The 17820-nt window shown below is 40.0% G+C and overlaps 1 protein-coding gene across 1 annotated transcript; it reads left to right on the top strand.

Moving 5' to 3' along the window:
* Positions 1-501: 501 nt before the first annotated feature.
* Positions 502-17562, top strand: LOC139554642 (uncharacterized). The gene is made up of 8 exons (XM_071367623.1): positions 502-983; positions 6480-6682; positions 7346-7450; positions 7532-7624; positions 7882-7992; positions 8140-8263; positions 11827-13308; positions 13455-17562. Exons 1-8 carry the CDS (start codon positions 644-646, stop codon positions 15353-15355), a joined length of 4359 nt encoding a protein of 1452 aa, XP_071223724.1. The 5' UTR covers positions 502-643; the 3' UTR covers positions 15356-17562.
* The last annotated feature ends 258 nt before the right edge of the window (positions 17563-17820 follow it).

Genomic DNA, 17820 nt, shown 5'->3' with positions numbered 1-17820 from the left:
TACTACCAACAGTAAATTGAGACTGGATTCCTAAAAAATATATAATCATTTTCACGAGGCCCATTGATAGTAAGTCCGCCACTGATAACTAAACCATAGGACAAATGGTAAGCCTTCTTGCGTAAACATTTTTATTCATAGGTCTATGATGGAACATGAAGGCACTCTTTCATTAAAGTTTCCAAGTACTTCATAAATATAAAATTGCCTAGTTAAATAATAAATAGACATGCTTCTCTGTAATGTCTGAAATATGGAATTACCACACCACTTCTATAGAATACATGTATTATGATCAAATTGAACTCCGTGTGCAGACATTGATACCATCATCTGGACTGTTTTACAGAGACATTTAAATCGAACTTGCTTCGGTAAGTTAGTACGTATTCCTTTCAATTTCTAACATTTTTGGCAATATTCAAACACGCAGCACGACTGCAAAGAAGACCCCCTGGAACTCGACCACGGTTCCTTGTAGATGACGTCAATACGTCACGTCTGGAAGTAGCCAGCCAAAGAGGGAGTAGTCCACTGTTCAGGCGACCGAAGCTTTTGAATTTAGCTAGGTACTACCACTAATATTAACCTTGTACTAACTTACTAGCTGCTGTAGGCTATTATCAACTAAACTAGATCAACAATGTCATTGGCAGACGATGTCGGATGGACATGGTCCCCGGAGGAGACAAAGGCGCTGATCTCCGTATGGTCAAACGAACAGATTCTTCTGAAGATGGAGCAAACGTACAGAAACAAACATGTTTACAGCGAAATTTCGGAGCGGCTAAAGGACCTTGGTGTCAAACGGACGTGGAAGCAGTGTCAAAACAAGATGAAGGCATTGAAGTGGAGATACAGAGAAACACTGAGAAACCCAAGCAGCAGCCGACCGTGTCCATTCTTTTCTGAACTGCACGAATTTCTCGCCGCCATGCCTGACATGCCTGAGTCTAAGGAAACTGACGATGAGGAAGATAATAGTAAGTAAATTGAAATGAATAGTTTTCAGTGTCACACTATTGATGTAAAAAAGACCTAATGTGATTGATCAAAAGACCAATTGGTGTAAGAAATTGGGTTGCCTGTGTAACCCTGTCACACCGATCATCGTCTTCAAGAGTTTAAGGATACATTTAGATGGGCAGCCCAATTCAGATTTTTTCACACTAATTGATATTGTCACCAATCACATCAGCTCTTCTCACAGTAGCGCTTTTACGGAACTGATCTGATTGGTTGAAAGACCAATTAGTGAAAAAAAGATCAGAATTGTGCTGCCTGTCTAAAGAATGTAACCAGGCTTAATGGCGACCATATATAGGTTCAAAAGAGAGAGCGCTGGCTGGAGGACAAGTTTAGTTGAAATGGAAATTCGTCCTCTGTCTTTCCCAATATCCCCTAGACACACACACACACACACACATGTTGAGAGGCACAGTGTGCAGCACCCCTGGATGGAGAACAGTTGGGGGAGTTTAAGTGCCTTGCTCAAGAAACTGGGCCCTGCTGTTATCCCCCCCCAAAATCGGATTTGGGCAAGGTGGGGAGGTTTAAAAATAAAAAATAAATAAAACAAACTGTCTGAACCAAAGCTTCATTATGTTAAATTGACTGCAGTATAGGTTAGTTGTTATATTGAGGAGTGTCAAATAAATCCATGTAAGCTATTTTTTATTTTTTTTATTTTAGTTACCTTCTTTCATGTAGTTTACTCATTTCTGTTTCACTGACAGTGTAGAAGTAGTAACAAACTGTTCTATAGATGGCAAGCTTCTAGGCCACTGTATGGAGTGAGATAGCTGCCAAAAGGTTGAACATACACTACCGTTCAAAAGCTTTGGGGTCACTTAGAAATGCCCTTGTTTTTGAAAGATATTTTTTTTTTTGTCCATTTTTAAAATAACATCAAATTGATCAGAAATACAGTGTAGACATTGTTAATATTGACCTGTTGCACCCTCGACATCCACTGTGATTATTATTATTTGATCCTGCTGGTCACCTATGAACATTTGAACATCTTGGCCATGTTCTGTTAATCTCCGCCCGGCACAGTCAGAAGAGGACTGGCCACTCCTCATAGCCTGGTTCCTCTCTAGGTTTCTTCCTCGGTTCTGGCCTTTCTAGGGAGTTTTTCCTAGCCACCGTAGTTCTACACCTGCATTGCTTGCCGTTTAGGGTTTTAGGCTGGGTTTCTGTACAGCACTTTGAGATATCAGCTGATGTAAGAAGGGCTTTATAAATACATTTGATTGAATATGATTGAAACAGCTGATTTTTTTAAATGGAATATCTACATAGGCGTAGAGAGGCCCATCATTAGCAACCATCACTCCTGTGTTCCAATGGCACGTTGTGTTAGCTAATCCAAGTTTATAATTTTAAAAGGCTAATTGATCATTAGAAAACCCTTTTGCAATTATGTTAGCACAGCTGAAAACTGTTGTTCTTAATAAAAAAGCAATAAAACTGGCCTTTAGACTAATTGAGTATCTGGAGCATCAGCACTTCTGGGTTTGATTACAGGCTCAAAAAGAACTTTCTTCTGATACTCGTTAGTCTATTCTTGTTCTGAGAAATGAAGGCTATTCCATGCAAGAAATTGCCAAGAAACTGAAGATCGCATGCTCTGCACTTTATTTGGCTAGTAGGGAAATAGTCCTACATTAGGGTATAATGACTCTATGACTGCATGCCTCCAGAAGAGGTGCTTTTCCGAAGGCGCATGGTGCTGTGGTGCTGCATGGAGATCACAAGTTCTTTAACTGGGCAGCAGTGTGTCAATGGAGGGAATAGCCTATACGGTGACTACCTAAAGACCACTGCAACAGAGTTATTGTAAAGTGTGGGAATAAGCTTATGCCAGACTATGTTTAACCTCTCTCATGTTATTTTCAAAGTCCATATGTACATGACCCGATTGATATAAATCATGTCAAATTATTTTAGATTCATATTGACCCCTCCTACAGAATATGCTTTGGCAAAATTTTGTGATGAAATAAATATCAAAATATTCAAATATATTTTGAGTGTCAAAGACTCCAGTGGCCATACATAATTCATAGATTCACCAAACATCTATTATGGTTCCATGTTTTCTTATTCCTGGTAGATACTACTGGTTATGATTCATTATTCCTGGTAGATACTACTGGTTATGATTCATTATTCCTGGTAGATACTACAGGTTATGATTCATTATTCCTGGTAGATACTACTGGTTATGATTCATTATTCCTGGTAGATACTACTGGTTATGATTCATTATTCCTGGTAGATACTACTGGTTATGATTCATTATTCCTGGTAGATACTACAGGTTATGATTCATTATTCCTGGTAGATACTACTGGTTATGATTCATTATTCCTGGTAGATACTACTGGTTATGATTCATTATTGCTGGTAGATACTACTGGTTATGATTCATTATTCCTGGTAGATACTACAGGTTATGATTCATTATTCCTGGTAGATACTACAGGTTATGATTCATTATTCCTGGTAGATACTACTGGTTATGTTTCATTATTCCTGGTAGATACTACAGGTTATGTTTCATTATTCCTGGTAGATACTACAGGTTATGTTTCATTATTCCTGGTAGATACTACAGGTTATGATTCATTATTCCTGGTAGATACTACAGGTTATGTTTCATTATTCCTGGTAGATGCTACTGGTTATGATTCATTATTGCTGGTAGATACTACTGGTTATGATTCATTATTGCTGGTAGATACTACTGGTTATGATTCATTATTGCTGGTAGATACTACTGGTTATGATTCATTATTCCTGGTAGATACTACTGGTTATGATTCATTATTCCTGGTAGATACTACAGGTTATGTTTCATTATTCCTGGTAGATACTACAGGTTATGATTCATTATTCCTGGTAGATACTACTGGTTATGTTTCATTATTCCTGGTAGATACTACTGGTTATGATTCATTATTCCTGGTAGATACTACAGGTTATGATTCATTATTCCTGGTAGATACTACTGGTTATGTTTCATTATTCCTGGTAGATACTACAGGTTATGTTTCATTATTCCTGGTAGATACTACAGGTTATGATTCATTATTCCTGGTAGATACTACTGGTTATGATTCATTATTCCTGGTAGATACTACTGGTTATGATTCATTATTCCTGGTAGATACTACTGGTTATGTTTCATTATTCCTGGTAGATACTACTTTTAGTTTAGTTTATTAATTCGACCATTTAAAAAAAACAAGCACACATAAAACTTAAAAGCCATACATGCACATTAATAAAATAATCGAGGATAACACACAATGAAGTCTGGGACTTATTTCCATTGTGGTCCTCTTGAGACAAGATGGCTATACAATATCCAACACAGTATGGCAGTGAAATAATAAAACAAAAACATAAAAGAAGAACATCTATCTCATCATTCCAGTTACATCATAGGGGTTATTCATATGGGTACAGAAGACATCAAACATATTTTTACTTTATTTGTAAAGCTGTCCAGAGAGGACGTTGTTTTTATAGGCAGAGGCAACTCATTCCATTCTGAGGCTCCAGTATACAAGAAAGTACCTTTCTCAGCATTACTCCTGAACCTGTATAAGCACACATCAGCAACACCTGATCTGGTGCTGTGATTGTGTGTATCCCTAACACGAGGAAAGTAATCACTTAGATATCTGGGCGCAGGACCATAAATACTCTTGTAAACCAAACCTAGTCTAATCTGGGACACCCTAGCCTCAACAGGCAGCCAGTTTAGTTCCTGAAAGCAGCTCCTGCCTATGTGAGTACGTGGACTCACCTTCAAAACTACCCTGATCAACTTATTCTGGGCTATCTGGAGCTTCCCCTTCATAAGTTTACATAAGCCCCCAAACCATAACTACAGGTTATGTTTTCTTATTCCTGGTAGATACTACTGGTTATGTTTCATTATTCCTGGTAGATACTACAGGTTATGTTTTCTTATTCCTGGTAGATACTACTGGTTATGTTTCATTATTCCTGGTAGATACTACTGGTTATGTTTCATTATTCCTGGTAGATACTACTGGTTATGATTCATTATTGCTGGTAGATACTACTGGTTATGTTTCATTATTCCTGGTAGATGCTACTGGTTATGTTTCATTATTCCTGGTAGATACTACTGGTTATGTTTCATTATTCCTGGTAGATACTACTGGTTATGTTTCATTATTCCTGGTAGATACTACTGGTTATGATTCATTATTGCTGGTAGATACTACTGGTTATGTTTCATTATTCCTGGTAGATGCTACTGGTTATGTTTCATTATTCCTGGTAGATGCTACTGGTTATGATTCATTATTGCTGGTAGATACTACTGGTTATGATTCATTATTGCTGGTAGATACTACTGGTTATGATTCATTATTGCTGGTAGATACTACTGGTTATGATTCATTATTGCTGGTAGATACTACTGGTTATGATTCATTATTGCTGGTAGATACTACTGGTTATGATTCATTATTGCTGGTAGATACTACTGGTTATGATTCATTATTGCTGGTAGATACTACTGGTTATGATTCATTATTCCTGGTAGATGCTACTGGTTATGTTTCATTATTCCTGGTAGATGCTACTGGTTATGACTCATTATTGCTGGTAGATACTACTGGTTATGATTCATTATTGCTGGTAGATACTACTGGTTATGATTCATTATTGCTGGTAGATACTACTGGTTATGATTCATTATTGCTGGTAGATACTACTGGTTATGATTCATTATTCCTGGTAGATACTACTGGTTATTATTCATTATTCCTGGTAGATACTACTGGTTATGTTTAATTATTCCTGGTAGATACTACTGGTTATGATTCATTATTCCTGGTAAATACTACTGGTTATGATTCATTATTGCTGGTAGATACTACTGGTTATGATTCATTATTCCTGGTAGATACTACTGGTTATGATTGCAGACAGAGCCCAGAGAATGGGGTGGTGCAATACTGAATTAGTCATATTTTGATAAGGTGCATGCATGGGGATGTCTACGTATTTTTATAAATACTGCGTTATGCTTGTTCTCGTGTGTTATGTTTGTTCGCGTAGCACCCCTCACAGGCCGTTTGGTGTACGTTTTTTGTTGTTGGTGAGACGAAACTGCCCAAACTCTGAAAGGTATTATTGTATATGTCAGAATTGCAACACAAGATTTGTTCAAGACTACAATGTTAGTCCGTAATCGTAACATGGTGTTTGTATGTTCACAGATAAAATTTCACGTTTACGTTTCACGCATGGCTTTTCTTACGATCCTAACGATACATACGTTCAACCTTTTGGCAGGTATTTCGCTCCATACTACTGCCACCCACATTAGCCTACCCAGCAACAAAACCACATGACCTATAAAAGTCTGATAGTCCGCAATCGCAATAAAGGTGGCTTGGAACGTCAACAAAGTGTTTCCTTCCTACCAGGTCGTCCTCTTCCTCTGTCGTCTCTGCGTCTTCTGGTTCCTCCACTGCGGCTGGTGTCCGCAGCTCTATGGCAAGTTGTTCAGCGCAGAGACACAATGGACTACGGGTTGGTGGAGGAGTTTGTAACCACCGTGTTGGAGATAACCCCCGATCTGATGAGTTACAGAGAGAAAGTCCAACTCATCATGGGGCTGCGAGCACAGGTGAGAAATTAAGAGGGGTATGGTTGAGGTAGACAGTTAGGTGACATTGTCTGCATGTAGGGTTCCCTTGTGAAAGAGACCTTGGTTTCAATGGGACTCCCCATAAAGGTAAAAATAGAGAAAATGACATCAGTTTAGAAGATGTTATAGTGGGTACAGCAAATTGCATACATTATGTTACTTGCTCCTAACAATGCAATAAAATGTCAAACAAGTACACAAATAATTCAAATGGAATCATGTCCAATCAATGTTTAACGTGATATTTCACACACCATGATCATTGTTGAGTCCTCTACAGTAAGGGCCCCTAAAACTAGACCATATATTTTTGGTACTAAGTGGAGGTATACCATATAGCTCATTTACAATGGGTTCTGCAGCAGGAAGGTTGCGCTAGTCCCACGTAACCAATCATTTTTGCTGCTCTCTCTGATCATGCCCTCTGTCACAGTTTCCGTGTTAGCCAAACAGCTATGGTCTTTTCATGATAACAAGCGCCGTGTGGGCGTAGCCAATATGGCGACTGAGTGACACGGCTTCACTTGATACAGGCTTTGACTTTATAGTATGTAGCACATACTAGAACATTCCTATATCGTACTCACTGCCAGATTGGTTTGCGTCCAAAATGTTTCAGTGTTACCTGTTTGTTGTTGACAGCTGGTTCTGGAGTTGTGTCGCTCTGATCATTCAGCCGACCCGGAGACCATCCAGCCACACCTGAGCAGGATGAGGACCTGCATCATCACTCATAGAGAAAAGGAGGTGAGTGCCACTCTGGGATCAAGACTTGTAACTCTACCGGCCAGGTGAATTTACTAACTGTGTTATGTATACTTGCTGTAGATAGATACAGAGGTGGAGGCATCAGAGTCAAACTTCTTGGAACTTGTCCAAACTCTTCTAGATGACCCACTTGAGAGGGACCACTTCTTCCAGGTTGGTGTGAGAACAGTATTTCTGTTAAACTGACATTTAAACCAAGGAGGTGAACTGAACAGCAGTGTGTGTATGCACAATCTATTCCACATCCTATTCCATTGAAATCCTTGTTACTGGCTTACTCAGTACTGCTGAACCTCAGCTTGCATTAGCTAATATTGAGTGGACTTGTATAGTTACTAATTATGTCAATAGGATGCCTCCCACTCAATTAAGAATGCATTTATTTATTCTGTTATACTCAACTCTTCTAGGAAGTTTTTCCAGGGGAATTTGGCCCCATGTATGACACGGCACTGCAGACTCTGATGTGGGAGTTCCTCTCCAGGCTGGAGAAACTGCTCCCAACACCAACATTTCAACAGGTATGAGCAATTTGGGAAGAGCCAGCGGTGTCAACTTTGACTGATTTTTGAATTGATGTTGTCATATTGCTGAGTGTACCATATGTTCTTGTTGTTATTTGGTCAATTGAATTTGTTGCACATTTTAAAACCACCTCCCGTTCTCAGACTGCATCCTGGCTGAGACCTGCCCCCTCTATGCTGAAGGAGTGTGCACAGTCTGTGACTCAACCTCAGCCTTTGAAGACTCTCCTCCAGCACCACACATGCCATGGCCATTTGTTCTCTAATGGTAGGCTTTTTTCCCAGCTCTGTTTTCATAAGTGGAAAATAAACGTTGTATTACATTTAAACCTGCAACACTGGACGGGAACTTTTGCAGAGATGCTCCCATTGTTTGAAAGGAAACTATTCTATTTTCAAGGTATCGATTTGGTAAACATCTGAGGGATAGGGCTGGAGAAATGTAACCACTTATATTCGTAGACGACGCTATGGATGCAAGGACTGACCATCCATGATACCAAAATTATAATTTTAACCATGTTGAGGCTATAAAGTGTTTGTTTACAAGTATGTTTACAAATAATGGATTAAAAAAAGCATTTTTTATTTTTTTAACCTTTATTTAACTAGGCAAGTCAGTTAAGAACAAATTCTTATTTTCAATGACGGCCTAGGAACAATGGGTTAACTGCCTTGTTCAGGGGCAGAACGACAGATTTTGTACCTTGTCAGCTCGGGGATTCGATCTTGCAACTAGTCCAACGCTAGTCAGACGCTCTAACCACTAGGCTACAATGCCACCCCACATTCGAAAGTATTCAGACCCCTTGACTTTTTAAGCGTTTTGTTACGTTACAGCCGTATTCTAAAATGTATTGAATCGTTTTTTTCTCATCAATTTGCACACAATACCCCATAATGACAAAGCAATAACATACCTTTAGACTCTTCCTAGAGCTGGCCGCCCTGCCAAACTGAGCAATCGGGGGAGAAGGGCCTTGGACAGGGAGGTGACCAAGAACCCGATGGTCTCTCTGACAGAGCTCCAGAGTTCCTCTGTTGAGATGGGAGAACCATCTATAAGAACAACCATCTCTGCAGCACTCCACCAACCTGGCCTTTATGGTAGAGTGGCCAGGCGGAAGTCACTCCTCAGTAAAAGGCACAGGACAGACCGCTTGGAGTTTGCCAAAAGTCACCTAAAGAATCTGACTATGAGAAACCAGATTATCTGGCCTGATGAAACCAAGATTGAACTCTTTGACCTGAATACCAGGTGTCACATCTGGAGGAAACCTGACACCCGTTTTTTCAGCCACAGGGACTGGGAGACAGGTCCGTATCAAGGGAAAGTTGAACAGAGCAAAGTACAGAGAAATCCTTGATGAAAACCTGCTCCAGTGCGCTCAGGACCTCAGACTGGGGCAAAGGTTCTCCTTCCAACAGGACAATGATCCTAAGCACACAGCCAAGACAACACAGGAGTGGCTTCAGGACAACCTGATCGAACATCTCTTGAGAGACCTGAAAATAGCTGTGCAGCAACGCTCCCCATCCAACCTGACAGCTTGAGAGGCTCTGCAGAGAATAATGGGAGAAACTCCCCAAATACAGGTATGCTAAGCTTGTAGCATTGTACCCAAGAAGACTCAAGGCTGTAATCGCTGCCAAAGGTGCTTCAACAAAGTACTGAGTAAATGGTCTGACTACTTACGTAAATGTAGTATTTCAGTTTACCGTTTTTTTTATACGTTTGCTGAAATTTCTTAACCTGTCTAGCCCCAGCGTTCCGCTAGCGGAACTCCTCCCACATTCCACTGAAAAGGCAGAGCGCGAAATTCAAAATATATTTTTTAGAAATATTTTACTTTCACACATTAACAAGTCCAATACAGCATTTGAAAGATACACATCTTGTGAATCCAGCCAACATGTCCGATTTTTTAAATGTTTTACAGCGAAAACACCACGTATATTTATGTTAGCTCACCACCAAATACAAAAAAAGGACAGACATTTTTCACAGCACAGGTAGCATGCACAAAGCCAACCTAACTAACCAAGAACCAACCAAACTAACCAAGAAACAACTTCATCAGATGACAGTCTTATAACATGTTATACAATAAATCTGTATTGTTCGAAAAATGTGCATATTTGAGCTATAAATCAGTTTTACATTGCAGCTACAATAACAGCTACCATCAGAAATAGCACGGAAGCAGCCAGAGTAATTACAGACACCAATGTGCAATACCTAAATACTCGTCATAAAACATTTCTGAAAAATCGATGGTGTACAGCAAATGAAAGACAAAGATCTTGTGAATCCAGCCAATATTTCAGATTTTTTAAGTGTTTTACAGCGAAAACACAATATAGCATTATATTAGCTTACTATAATAGCCTACCACACTACCGCATTCATTCATCAAGGCACGTTAGCGATAGCAATAGGCACGTTAGCGATCGTAACAAACCAGCAAAAGATATATAATTTTTGACTAACCTTGATAAGCTCCATCAGATGACAGTCCTATAACATCAGGTTATACATACACTTATGTTTTGTTCGAAAATGTGCATATTTAGAGCTGAAATCAGTGGTTACACACTGTGCTAACGTAGCATCTTTTTCCCAGAACGTGCGGATATTTCTATTAGACTCTCACCTATTCTGACCAAATAACTATTCATAAACATTACAAAAAAATACATGTTGTATAGGAAATGATAGATACACTAGTTCTTAATGCAATCGCAGTGTTAGAATTCTAAAAAATAACTTCTTTACGACATAAGGCTTAGGTTATGGCGAGATAGTGACCAAAACCTGAGCGCAAAACTAATAGTACGCAGTTCGACAGATATATGAAATAGAATCATAAAATGAGTCCTACTTTTTATGAGCTTCCATCAGAATGTTGTACAAGAGGTCCTTTGTCGGGAACAATCGTTGTTTGGTTTTAGAATGTCCTTTGTCCCTCTTGAATTAGCAAGCGCACTAGCCAAGTGGCAAGTAGCTTTCCATCGTCAACAAACACAGACAACGCAACACGCCTAACGTCCCGAAAAAATATCAATATTCTAATAAAACTATATTGAAAAAACATACTTTACGATGATATTGTGACATGTATCAAATAAAATCAAAGCCGGAGATCGTATTCGCCTGTAAAGACAGCTTTTCAGAAGGCAATTACAGGTCCCTCCACGCGCCTTGCAGAAAACAAAAAATGGAGGACACGTCATTCCAAGAGGGTTAATTCCATCTCAGGCCAAGATAATCAACTCCTTTCTCCTCTCACTTCCTCTTGACATCTAGGGGAAGGTGTATGACGTATAGTCATACGTATCATGCCCATTTATAGGCAGGTGCTTAAACAGAGCATCGAATTCAGACTTTCCACTTCCTGGTCAGAAAGTCTGCTGCCAAATGAGTTCTGTTTTACCCACAGACAAAATTCAAACGGTTTTAGAAACTAGAGAGTGTTTTCTATCCAATAGTAATAATAATATGCATATTGTACGAGCAAGAATTGAGTACGAGGCCGTTTAAATTGGGAACGATTTCCCCCCAAAGTGTAAATAGCGCCCCCTATCCTCAACAGGTTTTAAAACCTGTTTTCGCTTTGTCATTTTGGGGTATTGTGTTTTAGATTGATGAGGAAAAAACTTTTATCAATTTTAGAAGAAGGCTATAACATAACAAAATATGCAAAAAGTCAAGGGGTCTGAATACCTTCCGAGTGCAATGTATATTCTTCAAGAATCAATGAGTATATATCATTAAAGTCACAGGAAGACAAAATATTTCATTGTTTTCTACTTTTTTTCTCAATGTTTCAGGTCATTCATCTTGTGCTGATGATCGCATCCTCTCTTCACTGTCTCACTCGTTCTCAGAGAGGGTGGAAATGGACATTGATGAAGCACGCTCACATAGCCAGTCTGTAGCCACATGTGCACCCAGAAAAGAAAGGGACACTTTGATAGAGCAAGATAATGCAGAGAAGGAGCTGGGGATGAGTTTGGACACGGTTAACAAGGCAGTGGAAATGACGGATAGAAGGAACGAAGAATGGGGAGAGAAGAACTATGAGGAGAGACTGCAACATCAGTTGGCTTATAATGTTTTACAGGTCGAGATTGTAGATGGAGAAGACGTGTCCTCAACGTCATCGATGACAGCAGACGACGTCGGATGGACCTGCTGGACCCCCGATGAGACAACGGCGCTTATCTCTGTATGGTCGGATGAACAGATCCTTCATAAGATGGAGGAAAGCTATAGAAAAAGACATGTTTACAGTGAGATATCGGAGTGTTTAAAGGAGCTTGGTGTCAAAAAGACGACGAAGCAGTGTCACAATAAGATTAAAGCCTTGAAGTGGAGATACAGAGAAACACTGAGGAACCCAAGCAGCCGACCGTGTCCATTCTTTTCTCAACTGCACAAATTTCTCGCCGCCACGCCTGACATGCCCGGTTCCAAGGAAACTGTCAAGGTTTCCGATGAAGTCGTGTCTTTGAATCAGGATGAAGGGCCTGCGGATGTCGAGTCGGAGCATCTAAATGAGGGAATGGTTTCTAGAAAAGGGAAAGACGAGACCCTCACCAAAAAGCAAACAGAAGAGGGAAAGAGGGATGACGCTTTTTGCAGCCCTCAAAGTGACAGCAAGATGAAAATCCCCCCCAGGAAACTTTGTCGCAAACAGATGGTTGAAGATATGTCCTCAACAACATTGGTAGACAATGATACACGGACCTGGACCCTGGAGGGGACGAAAGCACTGATCTCCGTGTGGTCAAACAAACAGGTTCTTCAGATGATGGAGCAGAGTTACCGAAAAAAACATGCGTACAGTGAAGTTTCAGAGCGGCTAAAGAACATCGGCATCAAAAGGACGTGGAAGCAGTGCCAATCAAAGATGAAGCACATGAAGCACAGCTACAGACAAGCACTGAGGAACCCAAGCAGTAGTGGCCGAGCGACCTGTCCGTTCTTTTCTGAACTGCACACATTTCTCGCCGCCATGCCCGATATGCCTGGTTCCAAGGAAACTGTCAAGGTTTCCGATGAAGTCATGTCTTCAGATCAGGATGAAGGGCCTTCTGTGGATGTCGAGTCAGAGCATCTAAATGAGGAAATGGTTTCTAGAAAGGGGAAAGACGAGACGCCCACCAGAGAGCAAACGGAAGAGAGAAAGAGGGATGAAAGTGACAGCCGAATGAATATTGGAAGAAAACGGGCAGTTGAAGATGTGTCTGATTTGGAACTTCAGCCCGTAATGCCGCAAGCCCAAGTTGATGACAACGGTCTTGTGACAGGTGAGTAAAACATTTAAATATTTTTAAACAATATATTTATGACATGTATGGCAGTTGTGTGTGTGTGTGTAGTAACTGGGTTGAGAGTGACATCTTGATCCTCTGTGTCCTTTAAAACAATGGTACTTCTCTCCTCTCAACACCAGGTGGTGATCCTCGTCCTGTTTCCCATACCACGGGGCAGTCTTCTAAAAGAAGCAAACGTGCCAAAATATGCTCCTTATGTGGGAAGAGTTTTGTTGAAGCAAAAGATTTGACGACACACATGAGAACTCACACTGAGCAGAGCCCTCACCAGTGCACCCAGTGTGGGGAAGGCTTTGAACATCCGGACGACTTACAAAAACATTGGCAGAATGATTGTGAGGAGATGATGAAACAGGAGGTCAATGAGAAACAGGAGGTCAATGAACACCGGCATGGAAAGGACAGGATCTCAGGAGAGTCCAGTAATGCAAGTACTGATCCAAAAACATGCCATCTATGCCATGAGACTTTTCAATTTCAGTATATGTTGAGAAGGCATCTTATTGTGTTTCACAAAGGCAGAAGACTTTTTAAGTGTCCTCTTTGTCTGAAGGGTTTTGTCTTCCTCAGTGCTTTGAAGAAACACCAGAGTAACAAAAGAGGTTGTCCTACAAGTGAAGCCGTCAAAAAAAGGAAGGAGTTAGGGTCAAAAAACCCTTCTGCCCGCATAACTCCAGGACTTTCCGTAAATACAAATAATTCCAAAACGTGCCCTGTATGCCATGCAACTTTTTCACAAACGTCTAGTTTGAAAAGCCACTATTTTTACCACCATGCCCCAGACAAAAGCCGCTTCAAGTGTCCCCGATGTTTGAAGGCTTTTGTATCCCACAGTCAAAGGAAGAGACACCAACAGAGCAAAAGAGGTTGTCGGTTAGAGAGAAGTCACAAACATGGGAGTAGACCAGCATGGTCACTGGCTCTTAGGGAAAAGAATAATGAGATTCCTCAGCCTTTCAGTACAGCAACCCAGGAACCAACAACCTCTCAAGTTCCCACCACTATAGCACAGTCCTCTAATAAAAAGACAATTCCCAAAGCATGTCCTGTATGCCAGAAGACTTTTAAATTTGAAGCAACCATGGTAAGGCACATTGCTTCTCACCAAAAGGAAAGTCTCAACAAGTGCCCTGACATTTTGAAGTGTACCTTTTGTGAAGAGATATTTTCTCGGGGCATGGACCTGAAGAGCCACTACAGTCGTACTCATCAATTTACGGGACCGTTCCCATGCCCTTCTTGTCAGAAGACTTTTGTTTCATTAACTGAGCTGCGCTTACATCAGAGAAATGAGTCCACTCCTTACCAATGCTCAGTGTGCCAGCGACTATTCCGAACACAGTATACCCTAACTATTCACGAGCGAATTCACACAGGGGAGAAACCGTTCCTCTGCGCCGAGTGTGGAAAGGGTTTCCGGAGTGAAAAACTACTACAATCACACTCTAAGAGTCATGTTGAGGGAAAACCCCACTCTTGCTCCACTTGTGGGAAAAGGTTCCAGAGAAGAGAGCTATTAAAACAACACATGTTACATCACAAAGATGCCGCTTTCATCTGCCCAGACTGTGGGAAGAAGTTTTTTCAGTTGGTATGGTTAAGAAGGCATATGTTAATCCACACTGGCGAGAGACCGTTCCTCTGTGATCTCTGCGGGAAGGGTTTCAAATCTACAGCTGAATTGAGGATACACACCCGGACACACACTGGAGAACGGCCGTTCAAGTGCCAAGAATGTGGAAAAGGTTGTAGGCAGAAGAGTGAGCTGCAGGAGCATCTACGGAGACACACAGGGGAGCGGCCGTATCCGTGCCCCGTATGCGATAAACGCTTTTATGTCAGCAAGGATAGAAAACGACATATGCTCATCCATACTGGAGAGAAGCCATTCAAATGTCAAGTATGTGGCCTGGCTTTCAACCGTAGAACACTTTTGAGGGTACACCAAAAAAACAAGTTGTGTTTATATAGCCATACAAGTCCCCTACATTATACACCCCTACATTACACATCATTGTAATGTTGGGGATTTGTGGTCCTCGATCAGTGTTTGGATTCATGAAAGTAATCTGTTTATATATTGCTCCTTACATTTGAGAATAGTAATTGTTACGTTACATATTACTCGTTATCATATGAGCGAAGCCCCACCGAGGCGCTATGCTCAGTGCTGAATCCTTCATTCACAATTGGCAATTGATAGCCTAATATTGTCACCCATCAGGCTATTGAATTTAATCTGTTTTTTAGGCTACATCTATTATATGTGTGAAATTAGTTTCCATCTGCCATTAGTCAACTGTCGGGTGAAGGAAGGGCAGCGGGGGGAAACTAAGTCCTTCTAAGCAAGGCTAACGAAATTCAAACTACAGTGGAGTCCGAAATGATTGACACCCTTGATAAAGATGAGCAAAAATGACAAAAATATATAATTGAAATACTGAGCTATATTGTATGTTTATAAAAAAAAAAAAAAGGGAAATATTATTTTATACAATTGCTCACATGAGATTTTGTTTAACAATTCATTTATTTTTTAAAGGTAGGGGTCAAAATGAATTCCTCACGTTCATTCCAGATCCTTGAAATCCTTCGTCTGCGTTTATGGACCGCCCTCTTCAATTCAAACCATAGGTTTTCAATGGGTTTCAATTGCAAAATGGCATTATACTTGGAAAGATGGTTTAATCTGTGGACATTTGAGGCTTGAAGAATGATTGATGGATTGGCCACTGTGGGTGATAATCCAGGATTTGCAGAAAGAGAAAATTAGGAATGTACAGTACGAGTCAAAAGTTTGGACACACCTACTAATTCAAGGGTTTTTCTTTATTTGTACTATTTTCTACATTGTAAAACTAGACATTGACATCAACTATGAAATAACACATATGGAATCATGTAGTAACCAGCCAAGAGTGTGCAAAGCTGGCAAGGCAAAGGGTGGCTACTTTGAAGAATCTCAAATATAAAATATATTTAGATTTGTTTAACACTTTTTTTGGTTACTACATGATTCCTTATGTTATTTCATAGTTTTAATGTCAATGTCTTGTCTTACAATGTACAAATAAAGAAACATCTTTGAATGTGTAGGTGTGTCCAAACTTTTGACTGGTACTGTATGTATGTATAATTATTTAACTACATGTTCCGTACATGTGAGTGAAAATAGCTGTATAGCTGTTAGTAGAATTATGGTTGTCCATTAGTTTAGTGCAATCAGGAGGGGTGGTAGGGGAATAATCTAAAGGGGATTAGAAATGATGCAAATAATTATTTATATAATTTGGAATTGTGTATGTTAGAATGGTCATGAACCATCTTATGATGGTCCAAAGATCAGTCCTATTGGTCAGGGAGTTTGTCAACCGTGGTTTGCCAGTACTGTGGTAAGATATTGTGAAGAATTTACCTGCACTGTATTTGTGTTAGCTAGCAAGACAGTTTTAGAGGAATGACTCAATCTTTTTTTATTAACCCTAAATATGCCAACATTCCATTCAAACAATTTAGTCAATCCACAGCCATACACCGTCTCAAATCTGTTGATAGGATTTAAGCCGACACCATACAGAGCTACCCCGTCGACGGTGTCAAAATTTGCTTGCGAGAGTAGAGCGCGTCAATTCACATACATTACGTAGAGTATGCCAACTTAATGTCGTGAGAATCCATAGTAAACGGCTGTATTTTTATGTTCGCTTTGTAGCCCTTGTCAATTATTGTTGTGTTCCTTTTTTACTCACTTTATATGTCCTACGGGAACCACTGTATCGGCCTCCTGTTATGTTGGATCACAAGGAGAGTTGTAGCTACCCCTACTGTAGCGGTTTATAAAGAATTTAGCTAGTCTCATTCTTTCTACATAACAGTATTCTCTCTTGGAGAGAGTTCCTTTAGTTTCCCAGCCATAGCCTACCTAGGCTATATGCCTGTGTCGAAATTAACAGGTAGGCATAAAGTTATTGTTTTCAAATATGTATTATTGACACTGGCAGCTAAACTTTACATTTAACTATAAATGTTAATTCCTGACATAATGCACAACGTCTATTTTCTGGCAATTTATCTGCTCACTTTACCAGCATTGCTTTGTGTAGACGCAAGAAAAATAAACGTGCTTTCTAATTTAAAGCACATGATGCCGTTGACGGTGTTGACGCTCGCGGCCCGTCTGTAATCTCTCATTCCTGCTTGTAAAAAATAAAAACGTTTTTCGTTTGATTTGGGCTTGACAAGTAGTAAATGCAACAACTACTGATATTGTATCATATAATGGCACTCACAGCTTTCCAAGAACAAATCTGATATTTATACAGAAAATGTGTATAAAACTCAAACTATTTATTAGATGACAATATTTTAGGTTGACTAAAATCCCATTACACAATTTATGACATCACATGCTTTTTATTTTCCTACATATGTAAAAGCAGAAAATGCATCACCTATGCCTTTACTGCCATTCATTCCAATTAGACC

Source organism: Salvelinus alpinus, chromosome 26 (assembly GCF_045679555.1).
Source record: "Salvelinus alpinus chromosome 26, SLU_Salpinus.1, whole genome shotgun sequence".
Classification (NCBI taxonomy): Eukaryota; Metazoa; Chordata; class Actinopteri; order Salmoniformes; family Salmonidae; genus Salvelinus; species Salvelinus alpinus.
Note: the sequence above shows the minus strand (reverse complement) of the source record. Positions and strands in the feature narration are given on the sequence as shown.

Coding starts and splice junctions, on each gene's coding strand:
- LOC139554642 (XM_071367623.1), top strand. CDS start 644: ATGTCATTGGCAGACGATGTCGGATGGACATGGTCCCCGGAGGAGACA. Junction 7,451..7,531: donor TCACTCATAGAGAAAAGGAG/GTGAGTGCCACT, acceptor TACTTGCTGTAG/ATAGATACAGAGGTGGAGGC. Junction 7,625..7,881: donor AGAGGGACCACTTCTTCCAG/GTTGGTGTGAGA, acceptor CAACTCTTCTAG/GAAGTTTTTCCAGGGGAATT.